This window comes from Athene noctua, chromosome 1 (genome assembly GCF_965140245.1).
Source record: "Athene noctua chromosome 1, bAthNoc1.hap1.1, whole genome shotgun sequence".
Lineage (NCBI taxonomy): Eukaryota > Metazoa > Chordata > Aves > Strigiformes > Strigidae > Athene > Athene noctua.
Window position 1 is genome coordinate 45,582,870 of NC_134037.1, and position 12,997 is coordinate 45,595,866.

The window sequence follows — 12,997 nt, forward strand, 5'->3', positions numbered from 1 at the left end:
AGGAACACAATAAGCTAAGAAATAACAAATAGCTTGAGTCCTTTCAAATGAAGTATGGTCTCTGCACTAACTACTGATCTGCTTTATACAATGTCCTGTCAACAGCCTGTGCAGAATATTCTTCATTCCTGTTTTCTAACCTTGAGAGTTACTCTCAGAGGCCTCAGTGCATATATTAACCTGGACAGTAAGTAGTAACAAGAAAACATCACCTTAGAATATGTAGGTGTTTGTAACTACTGGAAGATTTTTTCAGACTATAGTTACTTCAACCCATTCCTCTTATGTATTTGCTATTTCTTGACTGAAGGGGTTTTTTTTATTTTCTACAGAAAGAGTCTTTTCAGTGACTTTTTGTTCAGCTTTGTATTTCTCATCTTGTTATACTAGTAGTTCCAGCTCTCTGCTCTTCTTTTTATTATGCACACAAAGAGATACTCCAAGAAATTAACCACTGGTTTCTCTGAACTGCGATTTTGCTTTCTTGGAGGAGTGTGCAGTTTGAGAATAAGCTTTCAGTCTTGTTATTTAGGATTTTAAATTTGGGGGATTACATTTTTGTTTCTGTTTGTGCATGTGCATATGTTTAAACTTACTATTATTAGGAATCACTCTGAATTTACTTTCTAGGGATCTTGCTCTTTCTCTCTGTGCATGAGTAAAAAGCCACTGGATTGGACTTTTAAAAGTCTTCTGTTCTTGTTTTCAGTTTCCAAATGTTTATAGTGATTTACTAATTTCTTTGCTCCAGAACGACAAAGCACTTCATTTAAGAGTCTTGTTTTATAATCACCTTCTAACTTATACCTACCAGCCTCTTTTTAAAAAAATATTTGGCACTACCAACACAAGTCACCTTGAAAACATAGCTGTTGGTGCACAATGGAACAATGAATGGTGCTATTGCTCCATTTTTCCAATTGTCCATTAATTTAGTGCTGATGTCCTTACACTCACGAGTGCTCTACATTACATCACTTACTTGAACTGCACTTTTCCCAGATGGAAAATAAGCAACCATCATTTCTGGCACCCAGTATTTTATGATATGAAGGATTTGTATCTTCTATACACAAACTCTGTCCTGAAGCTTTGAGTCACTGATGCTCTTTTATGAAAGCTTAGGCAGTGTTCCTCACTGCTCAAGTCATTTAGACAACAGCCAGCAGAATGTGGATAAGGACTTTTGGACATCATGAGTCATGCTGACCAATGCTTAGTTACTGGTTTGTTCAGAATAGTCAAGAAATGCAATTCACTTCTCTGGATTTCTAAAACAAATGTCTATCCTTCCATCCTGTGAGGGAAATTAAAAAAAAAAAAAAAAAAAAAAAAGTCTTATTTGCAAAGAATATGGACATATTTAAAAAAAACAGTCCTATAAATCACCACCTCTCTTCTCCACTTTCCTTCTGACTATATCAGTAAATGCTGTTCTCCCTTTCAGCCATAGAGCAGATGGCAACTGATTTGAGCACTTCAGTTTCTTTCTTTTCTCTCTAGGGCATTTGTTGTCTCTCTGGTAACTAGTATCCCTAGCACTTAAGACTTTGCAAATTAAAGCAAGAACATCGACCTGCATCCTAAAAAACCAGTCACATCAATACAGATCCCACATCCAGAGGTATAATGAGTTTCTCGAGGAAAAGGTGCTAGGCAGGCAGAGAAGTGAAATGTTAAGTAGAGATCAGATTATGAGGATTTTATGGTATTTTTTAGAGGCCTCTCAGGCTTTCTTTTTAGGCTGCAGAGCTGTCTCAGGAGTTATGCTGCCACAGGCAGAATCCTCCAGATCTATGCAGTTGTATCTGCAAAAAAGGCAGCATTAAATTCCAATTAAAATTTTCGAGCTTGCCTATGCAGCAAGATTCAGCAGTGTAACTACTGCATGCAGCCTCTAATCATATCTACACAAACAGCTGGTGCTTAGAGCTCCAAAAGTCTTGCTTTGCCACAGAAGTAATGTTCCCTACAGTAAGTGTTCACTATTATAAGCAGGAATCCTTCTCTTTCCTGGTTCTATCTGCTTTGCATGGGGAGGTGTTTTTCAATTGTATTAGAGAATCATATACTAGGAAATCAGCAAGAAGCAACTGTGATTCTGGGATGTGAAGTTTAGCACATGTGGACAGCAAAGCCTATGATTCTTCTGCCACTTTATGCTCCATCACTGTTTGGTTTAACTCACACCATTTTCAGAGCTACTGTGAGTTAACTAGGGCTTTCTGGTGGGCTGGTGCCATCACAAATACATAGCTTGGGCAGGTATGTTATTCGTACTTCAGCTGGTCGGTTGCAGTTTTACAAGCCAGCCACAAAGCTACTGAAGAGCTCTTTCTGCTGTTCTGGCAGAATCAGAGAGAACAGCAGTTTGCTGTCCCCAAACCACATGGAAAGAAGGGAGAAAGAGACCACTTGCTTCTGAAACAGCTTTTCTTTGATCAGCTTCATTTGGTGCAGAGCCTTTTCAGGGCTTTTGAAAGAAGTGTGGACTGGCTTGTGCTGCATAGCTAGGATGAGTTTTACCTTCAGGAAGATAAAAAGTACTTTCCTGGCAGGGCAGATAAAGTTTGATACTAAGCTACAGTGGTGAAGAACTCTTTTCTCTAGCTAGCACAGTATGGAAAGCTACCACCCCTTTCACAGAACGTTATCGGTCATAATCTAGCTGTGATGTGGACAAGCCAACGTGGAAGTTAAGGTAAAAAAGGTCATGTCTCTGCATGTTACCAAGGCTAGTAATGCTGCTGAGATTTCTGATAGCTTTGCATGTATGTATTTTCCAGTTGTGCCAGGGAGGGAATGGAGACTACTGATGTTCCCTTTGAGACAAACCGACCAGCTCATAATTAGAAAATGACAGAGCTGCCGTGTGAAGTGGGGTGTCCTGACACTAATACCAGAATTTCTGGAAAAGTTCCTTGCTGATAGGATATTTTTTTTTGTTTTTTTCATATGTGGCAGTGGGGGTGGAGATAGGTCACTCCAGTATGGACAGCAGTGTTGCAGCCATTTCCCTCTGTTATTCTGAGAAACTCTCTGTCCTGGCTTATGCTTTTTGCTGTACCATACCTAGCAGAAAGGAACCACTGAGCTGTTGCCTAAGCAGCTGGAGACTGACAGTGTGTGACTGCAGTGGGGAGAAGGAGAGGATAGATGACAATCACAGGGGAAGGCTGGGACTGCTGAGCCATAGCAGCATGCTGCGTGGTGCACAGCAATTGGGAGAAGGGAGCTGAGAATAGGGTTTTCCTCAGCAAGGCCTGAGGGGACAAGATTCAGAGATTCTCAAAAAAGCAGCAGTATCACAGCTAGCAGTTGACAAGAAGCTTTACATTTAGCCTTTGAAAATAGGGACTTCTTTGTTGTTGTTGTCCACACAATTTTTCAGCTTCCTTCATATTTTCACTGTGTAAAGTGTAGCTATTTCATAAACAAATTTAAACAAGTTTAAACAGGTTTAAAGAGGGGCTTTTACTCATTTATTCGCAATTCTTTGCGGTTTTAGACTGTGTTTTTATAGGTGTATTTTACAAGAATCTGTGTTTAATATTATCACTGAGCACAACGCTGGAATGAATCAAGTGAGCCCAGTCCCAGGACCTGGGGGCAGAATCTGATCTCTCGTTGCTTAGTGGTGCTTGTCTAACCTGTTCTTAACAGTCTCCAGTGGTAGGTTCGGCACCATCCCTTAACAATCTATCTTAATGGCTACTTGTCCTCGGGGTGCTCTTAGATCATTTTTCTAAAAATAAAAATTACCACTGTTGAATAAAACCATTCTGTACTGTTCTCAAAGTGCAAAACCACAAAACTGGAATCTGAGGAATTGAACAAATAACCCAAAAACAAAGGAGGTGGAGAAGGAAAGAAAAAGAACATTGCAAACAAAAGAATAAAAATACGCAGTCTGAGATTAGCAGCTCACGTAGCTTTCAGCCTTTGACTGTATGCAGCTCTGTTAAGCCTTGTTGTACTGGGATGCTTTCAGAAATCTGTGGGGCAGGCATGGAAAGGCATGGAAACAAGCCCATGATTGGATGGTGGGGGAAAAAATTAACCATTCTAGTTGCAATAGAAGAGGCATAACTGGGAGCGGGGAGAGTTAATCCCAGTAAAAAGAAGCGTTCTTCAGTCTCAGAAAGCTAAAGCAAAACCAGTTTGGGGCAAGTCCACAGAGCAGTGACTTGGAGATAAGAAGTCAGAGGCAGGCTACCCTGAGGCAATCAATCAGTTTTCTTTTAATACTGCAGGTGAAAAACTCCAGCTAATTGGAAGCATGGTCTGAGAAAATACAGCTCTTAGCATAAAGGCAGATATGCCAAGACCAAGGCTGGTGAAACATGCCAGAGGACAGAGAGAGCAATTTCAAATGAGCCTTCTTTCTAACAATAACAACTGTTTGCTTGTGATTCCTATCAGTTCCCACTGCATTAGACTGTCTTTTCAATAGTCAGGAGTATCTACCTAGCTAGCTGTCTGCTTCTAAATGGGCCTGCCTCTGACCCCTCTGTATGCCTCTGTGTCCTTCTGCTCCTCAATCTTGATAAGTCCTCTGTGCTAGAAATGACTGGTCTGATCCAGGGAGTGATCCTCAGAGACTATCTTGAGGTTGTTAAGTATTTCTTCTTAAGTTATCCTGAGACCAAGTGATGATGAAGATAACAGTTAGCCCTGAACACATAAGAATTCTAAAATAAGAAAAGTAACAAGTGGGTTTTTTATTCCTTCTTCAGTGTCCATGATTTAAAAAATCTTTGTTCCAGCTTAATCTTAAAATACTGCCCTTTTCCTTGGAAAGTCTGAGTTCTAGACTAGTAATGAAAGTTACATCTTTGCAAGTAGCAATATATTTTGGGCTACTGGCAAAATCTTGAGGGTATACCAGAGAACCTGGTGCAAAAATATACTCAAGAAACAGCCATCGATATTACTGACCAAAAGGTTACGTTTTCTCCCTCCTGCAGTATTGCATAAGCAGAAAAAAACATGTCTATCCTTTCTGGAATGATTGACAAGTCACTGTTGTAATGAAGCCATGATAACACAATTACCATAAAATTCTATTTTATTTCTTAGTGAACATAATGCATTCACAAAATAGATATATTTTTGCAAGCCTCGCCTGGTGTACTTGGGGTTAATGTTGCTGGTACCCTGTTACTATCTCCCTGTTTGTGGTTTGTATTGCTACTAAATGGAGTTGCTTGCTGATGGAATGCCAAGTTTTGCACTTAAAAAGGAGCCTTGCTAAGTTTTGTATCAAGAAAAATAGACTTGTACTGATGAAACACTGTACTTTCAACTTGGAAAAAAAGGCACCTAGAAAATACTTGCTATGCCACAACACTCTGAAATGTACTTTATAACAAAACTATCAAAGGTACCAAATTCTTCCAGTTGGCAAAAGTCTCAGTAAACTCATTTCTTTGACAAAGTTTTCTTTTCAGAGTCTGGCCTGCCACAGATTGATGGGGGAGGGGATCCGTGAAAAAGAAATTTGTGATTCTGTGGTAGAAGGAAAACCATGAAAGAGGAAGGGTGAGCTAAGGTTACTTGGCTAGAAGTCTTGTAACAAACATCTCCTTAGAGTCACCTTTATAGTGAGAATTTTAGCAGGAGATTGATGGTGATCTTGGTCACAAAATAGAAGGAAATAAATAAACATGTAAATGACTCCACATTTTGGAGAATATTGTGAAAGAAGTATTTCATTAATTCTAGTGGACAAACAAAAAAATGCAACCTATACTTAGCAGTACAGACAAGCTTCTTCTCAAGAAAATATTTGTCAAGGGCTGCTTACCACATGACTTCACTGTACTGCTGCCTGACTGTGTACAGTCCCAAAAGCCATGAAGGCAGAGTTTTCTGGTCCATTCCGTAGGTTCCTCAATCTGCTTTATAAAGCACAGATGTTATTGCATCTGAGGTTAGCACTTCATCCTGAAAAATTACTGCTATTCCCAGCGCACATCTTAATAGTTATTACTGGAGTTAACACAAAATGGATTACAAAAATAGAATTCCATGACAAAATCCTGTCCAGCTTCTCAGGGTATAGGTAAGTGATATTTTTAGGAGTCTGCTCAGGTCTTCTGTTTCCTTGAAAGTCTATCATTCCAGGTTTTAATGGGTCTTGATTTTACGTCCCTTTTCCACCATCCCATTAGCAGTAGCTTCAGCGTGAAGCATGCCAGTGACACCTATACATCTAATGGATGTATAAGTCTGCATAATGAATAGTCAGTTCTCTGAATCCAAAGGATGGAAAAGAAAAAGAACTATCCTGACTGTGGTCTAGTGTTTTGGCAAAAGTCAATATCTAAGAACCATGATCCCAGATCAGGAGAGGACACATGAATTCACAGGGGAGCAAAGCAGTGAGAGGAAACAGATCTGGGAGGGATAAAATAGGTAAACTCACCTGTTTAGTGTTGTGAGATGGTGCTCTGCATAGCACAAACAACAAGTGTTTATACTTACACTGGCACTACAATTCAAAAGCCTCTTACACAAATGCAACACCGTGGACACACTAGAATTTCAAGCAGAGAACAGAATACATAATATCTAGACATTTCCTATGTAGCAAGAATTGCCATGTGATGATGCAGGGATTTTTGTTAGTTAGCAGAAGAGCTTAGTGTAAAATAATCCCTATCAGAGAGAGGCTTGTGTCAGAAGGCTTTTAACTGGACAGAGACTAAGTTACAAGGCACAATGTTAAGGTCCTTTTCTGATTTCTCATCTATTTCAATCCCTAGAAAATTATTAGTTTCTGTGAATAGACACCTTTCCTAACCCATTGTTCAAGCTCAGCTCACGATATCTGTTCAGTGGAAAGCTATACCTATTCCGTGTGTTGGTTTCAATAGCACAGAAATGAAGAACAGTTATACGAGGATCGGCTCAGCCTCTCATTTTTCCCTTAAGCTTCATCTCCTAGAGCTGTGCAACCTAAATCCCTTCTTCCTCAGAGACCCCATTCTGACTCTCACTGTAGTAAGGCAGGGAATCAGCCTTCTGCTCTCATGGGTCATAACCTCCCCTCCCCTCTAGATATATTTTCTAGCAAAAATCAACATAGGCTAAAAAAAGCCAACATGATGTTGCTGTAAAATCACATATTTCTTTCAGATGAATTTAAATTGCTGAGGATAAGTGGAAAAACCATGGACACCACAGTTCCTCCCCTTTACTCCCTTCAGGATTATTTTGCTGAAAGCAGAGAGGAGGGTGCTTAGTTATGTCCTAAAGAAAAGGGCCAAGACAAAAGAGCCAGACTCTCCATGCCACTATATTTTATATAATTGCACTGGGTGTTCGTGCTGAGGTGCTGGCAACGGAGGGGCTGCAGGGCAGCCTCTGTGAGGAGAGGCCGGGGCTGCCCAGTGCTGGGCACAGACAGTTCCAACTGTGTCTGATGGGCCCACGGCAGGGCATGGCTGAGCCCAGCACCCAAGATGGCGGCACCTCTGGGACAGCGTATATAAGAAAGGGATAGACAGTTAGGAATGAGGGGAAAAAATGTGAGAAACAACCCTGTGAGCATCAAGGTCAGAGAAGGAGGGATGGGAGGACGTGTTCCAGGCACTAGAGCAGAGACTCCCCTGCAGCCCGCAGAGGACCACAGTGGAGCAGTACCCACACTGCAGCCCGGGAAGACCCCACACCAGAGCAGAGGGGTATGGCCTGAAGGAACTGCAGCCTATGGACAGCCCAGCCCATGCTGAAGCAGAGCTTTTTTTCCTGAAGGGACTGTATCCCATGGGAAGGACCCATGTTGGAGCAGGGGAAAAGTATGAGGAGGAGGAAGGAGCAGCTGGGAGGAATCGTTGTGCACTGACCACAAACCTCCCTGCTCAGAGGCAGGGAGGCGGTAGAGCAATTGGAAATGAAAGATGAAGTCGAGCCTGGTAAGAAGGTGTGAGGGGGAAGGTATTATTTTAACTTTTGTCTTTGTTTCTTACTATCCAAATCTATTTTAATGGGCAATAAAGGACATTCATTTTCCCCAAGGTGAGTCTGTTTTGGCTGTGACAGTAATTGGTGAGTGATCTCCCTGTCCTTACTTCAACTCACAAGATTTTCATCTTATTTTCTCCCCCTGTCCTGCTGAGGAGGGAGAATGAATGAGGTGACTGGGTGGGTGTCTGACAGCCAGCCAAGTTTAACCCACCACAATAACTAAAACCAGAATTAAGACCATCTGCCTTCCCAAAACAGGGCAGACATTGTGGCAAATTCCTTTTTCCTCAGGATATAATGTTAAAGCTAAGCATAACGTTCCCTCGTTTTTCCTTTCATCAACAATGAATGTGAAAACATTTTCATTGTAACTGTAGTGCTACACTCACACATCAGTTTTTATACTCACAAAGCAACAAAGTTATGTTGTATTCATGGACCTCTGAATCACATTCTACTATATCTTCATTCTGAATTTAACTACTTATTTCATAGGTTAGAGGAGATGAGCTATGAAACTGTCTTAAAAGGCCTGAAATTATCTTTCTGCTTCCTGTGACTTTTTTTTAAATTTATTTATTCATATTCATATTATATATATTGTGTGTATTTAGGGGTGGGATTTTTATAAAAAATTATGTGGAACTAGCTAGTTAAGATTTAAAAAATCCAAGGAATTGAAAAATATGCAGAAAAAGAAACCAGACATTTTATAGTCATTGAAATGCACTGTAGAATTACTTTTCTACAGTAGGCCAGTATATTCAGAGCACTTCTTTTTGGTAGCAAACTTCTACTTCTTTTTCCTTGTATGTCATAGTGCTCTTTGCATGGTTAAATGCTTTAATTTTTAGAAGACCTCTGAGTTCTAGGGCTATGTACAGGAGCAAAGGATAGTTATAAGCAATGGCTAACTTTGCTGGGTTTCACAAGAACCATATGGAAAAGATGTTCTGGAAAGAGATTTATCACTTCTCTCAGGAAGAGTGAGGACAAAGGAGGCTATATGAACTCCTCACCCCTTTTTCCCCATGGAAAAAGTGGTACTTCACAAAGATGCAGCACATCTCTACTTTCCCTAATTTTTAACACAGGGCTATGTGATAAAAACATAATCCAATATTTAAAGACATCTTTTTACTCATTTTTCTTTATGTGGAAACTATGTGAGGCTGCATATGGGAACAGAGGAGCTGAGAACCCCTAGTGCTGCTTTCCTTCCCTAGCTGTTTTAAAAGTCCTCTGGAGAAGGCATGAATGTTCATCCCCATGTAGCCATCAGGCATGAACTAGTTTCCTAACAGTCTTACTGATTACAGAATTAAAGTTCTAGTCTCTTCTTTTTTTTTTTTCATTCTTCTAATCCTATTTCCTCCATATGTCTATACACACAGATACAAATGGACCAAATCTGCAGCATGTTATCCCTTACACAGACACAAGGACAGAATCAAAGGGTAATTTTGTGTCTTGTGTGTCTCTTAAACTCTTGGACTAGGTTCTAAGCAAAAAGACTTCTCAAGATAAATACTGATTTCTTTCAAGTATGAGATGCATTAAAATCTTGGGTTTATGTCAATTAGCTTTTAATGTGAAGAGGAGAAATATTGTCACTTTGTCATGAATAGCATGCAAGAACCCATACCTTCTCCACTCAGAGGAAATTTCTGAGGTTACAGCTCAGTGCTATTGAAGTTCTACCCATTTTGATGTCTGATGTTTGATTGCTTTAACAGGACATATATACATAATTTAATACCTGATGTTATTTTCTCTCTTTCTCTTCCTCTCTTTTTTCTCAGAACAAATTATGACATCGACATCTAAAGGAATTTTCCGGCCATTTTTTATTATCTTCATTGTCCTTGGTTGTTTCATGGCGTTTATACTAATTTATATCAAGCCAACAAACAGCTGGATCTCTGGTCCTATAGAATCAGCCAGTTCAGTTCTGAAAATGAAGAGCTTCTTTTCTTCCAAATCTGATAATCTTAATGAAACTACTGTTTTGATCTGGGTTTGGCCATTTGGTCAGACATTTGATCTAACATCCTGCCAAATGATGTTCAATATCCATGGGTGCCATCTGACTATTGACCGCTCACTATATAACAGATCCCATGCTGTTCTCATTCACCACAGGGACATTAGCTGGGATCTGACTAATTTACCTCAGCAAGCCAGGCCACCATTCCAGAAGTGGATTTGGATGAACTTGGAGTCTCCAACTCATACTCCACAAAAGAGTGGCATTGAACACCTTTTTAACCTGACCCTGACTTATCGGCGTGATTCAGATATTCAGGTGCCTTATGGCTTCATGATGGTCGGTACAAGTTCCTTTACATTTGAAGTGCCAAGTAAGGAAAACTTGGTCTGTTGGGTGGTAAGTAACTGGAACCCTGAACACGCTCGAGTCAAGTATTACAATGAGCTTAGCAAATACATTGAAATCCATACCTACGGACAAGCCTTTGGAGACTACGTCAATGATAAAAACTTGATTCCAACTATCTCCACTTGTAAATTCTACCTTTCCTTTGAAAATTCTATCCACAAAGATTACATTACTGAGAAACTTTACAATGCTCTTCTGGCCGGATCGGTACCTGTAGTACTGGGCCCTTCCAGAGAAAACTATGAGAATTACATTCCAGCAGACTCTTTCATACACGTGGAAGATTTTCTCTCCCCCAGAGAGCTGGCAGAATATCTTCTGATGCTTGACAAAAATAACAAGATGTACCTTAGTTACTTCAACTGGAAGAAGGATTTCTCGGTGCATCTTCCTAGATTCTGGGAGTCACACGCATGTCTTGCTTGTGATCATGTGAAAAGACACCAGGAATACAAGTCTATTGGAAATTTAGAAAAATGGTTTTGGAATTAATCTCTGTGTGTGTGTGCGTGCGTGCGTGCATGTGTGTGTGTGTGTGTGTGTGTGTGCACTTTTCTGAAGAAGTCAGAAGAAACTTCAGTCCAAGTGGAGAGGAAAGGAAAAGAAAAAAAAAGAAAGAAAAGAGAACATAATGTCATGGTTTATCAGCTATCCTCTCCTGGCTATCCTATTTATATTTTGTAAGAGGTTTTAAAAGACCATCAGCAGCAGTCATCAATACTCAGTTTTAAATTACAATGTACATACTAATTATGTGCACTGAAGAATATTTGATTGTTTACTATAATTTTTAAACAATATTTTCCACATTTTCTGTGAAATATGTCCCAGTCTGACACCTAATGGAGTCATTTTAACCTTTTTTTTTAATTATTATTTTTAACATTACATTTGCTGTTTAACGTATTTGGAAAATGAGGACACAACTTTTAAATGCCAGAGAGAACTTTAAGAACATAAATTGCTGTTCCAGTCTGAAATGTGTGTAATATTTCAAAAGACAGTAAAGTTTTTTATGGTTCATCTTACATTTTAAGAACACAGTAATTTTCAATACCTATGATTATTCCAGTGTGATCAGCTGCACCCCTTTTTAAGGGTGATGAACTTAGATATATAGTTTTTAAAAGGTATTACTATAGTAGTCAGTCTTTGTTTCTGAAAATAAGATGTTTCTTAACAAATAGATCCATTAAGCTACTTTAGGAATATGTCTGCTCTTACCCTCAGAAGAATAAAGAATTCTGATACAGAGAAGATGAACAACCTCAGTGACCAAAGCACAGATTCATCCAATTTTTGGGTGTATTTAAATGCAGCATATTCTTAAGTGTCATTGTGTCTCAAGTATTGTTTACTGGAACCACGGCTGTATGTTATACTGATACAGAGATAAACAGATTTTAACATAGGCATTTCATTAAATCAGCACTGAATTCAGATGGTAATAATGGATTTTCAGAAATACCTTGTTACGAAATTTTAGCAATTTCTCTCATATAATTTCTTGAATAATCATGAATATGTCCCCAATTCTCTAAAGATCTGTTGAACTTGAATTGTGGCTGAACAACTTTCTGTAATGACTCATGAATGTGGAAAAAAAAATGATCGAACAGTTTATTTTCTGAAAGAAATATGCTGAAATTCAGTAAATAAGTTATCAGGCTGACACATTCAACCATTCAGCTCATTAAGCTAATGAATTTTGGTTTTTTGGAAATATTTTATACGAAAGGTATAAAAAAATGCACTCTTAAGAGCAGCAGTTGCTATAAAAATTTGAATATATAAATAGGTTCTTAAGTATTAAATTTGCTCTGATAGCAAATACAAAAATGTGATGGGTTTTATGATTATTTAAAATATCTTCTTTTAACATGTGTCATTCAATTTTATTTTGTCTTTCAGCTAAGACTTAAATATCTGATTGCTCTATATATTCATATGTACAAGGTTGGTTTAATGGCATAAATGTATGGATATGTTCTGTTATCAAGTGAAAGCCAATCAGCTCGGTTTTTCAGGTTCAAATCACACCTTCTACTGAAAAAAGTTAACTGGAAAAACTTCAGCTTGTGTAATGTATAAGATCCTGATCAAGCAAAGTAGTTGATCAAGTACTTAAGATTAAACTTGCAGAAAACAACATTGCTGAAGTAAGGAAACAAATAAAAAACAATCATAAATGTTTAGCAAAAGATAAGGTGATTTGTCAGATACTTTTTTTACCCTAGGCTGGAATAGAAACACAGAAGGCTTCAATAGTAATGTAGTTAAATTTCTAAAACAGGAAACTTCACAGAAGGGTTATAGAAACACTTGTGCTCTCCCCATGGCTTCAAAAGCTGTATTCTGCTCCAGATATTTATTTACACTATTTATTGCTGTCTTTAAAAGCTAGTTTGCAATATACTGTGAATCTCCTAAACTCACCAGCATTCCAGTACAAAACAAGATGAGCTTACCTTGTAAATTAACACAATATAATGAAACCATGTCTTCTAAACAAAAAGTGCTGGCATGGATGTAATGTGAGTAGTATTTCTCATTCTGAAAGCAAGTGGCTATTGCCCACAGTCTGTCCTATAGGACATCATACATTTTGTTTTCAGGGGTGCTATGAAA

At 38.8% G+C, this 12,997-nt stretch overlaps 1 protein-coding gene across 2 annotated transcripts in view; it reads left to right on the forward strand.

Moving 5' to 3' along the window:
• Nucleotides 1-12,268, forward strand: part of FUT9 (fucosyltransferase 9) — a 103,584-nt gene extending 91,316 nt beyond the window's left edge. For both annotated transcript variants that reach the window (XM_074896072.1, XM_074896071.1), the window contains exon 2: nt 9,774-12,268. In XM_074896072.1, coding sequence (XP_074752173.1) covers nt 9,782-10,861 — 1,080 coding nt within the window. In that variant the 5' untranslated portion in view covers nt 9,774-9,781 and the 3' untranslated portion in view covers nt 10,862-12,268. The remainder of the gene's footprint in view (nt 1-9,773) is intronic.
• Nucleotides 12,269-12,997: the final 729 nt, after the last annotated feature.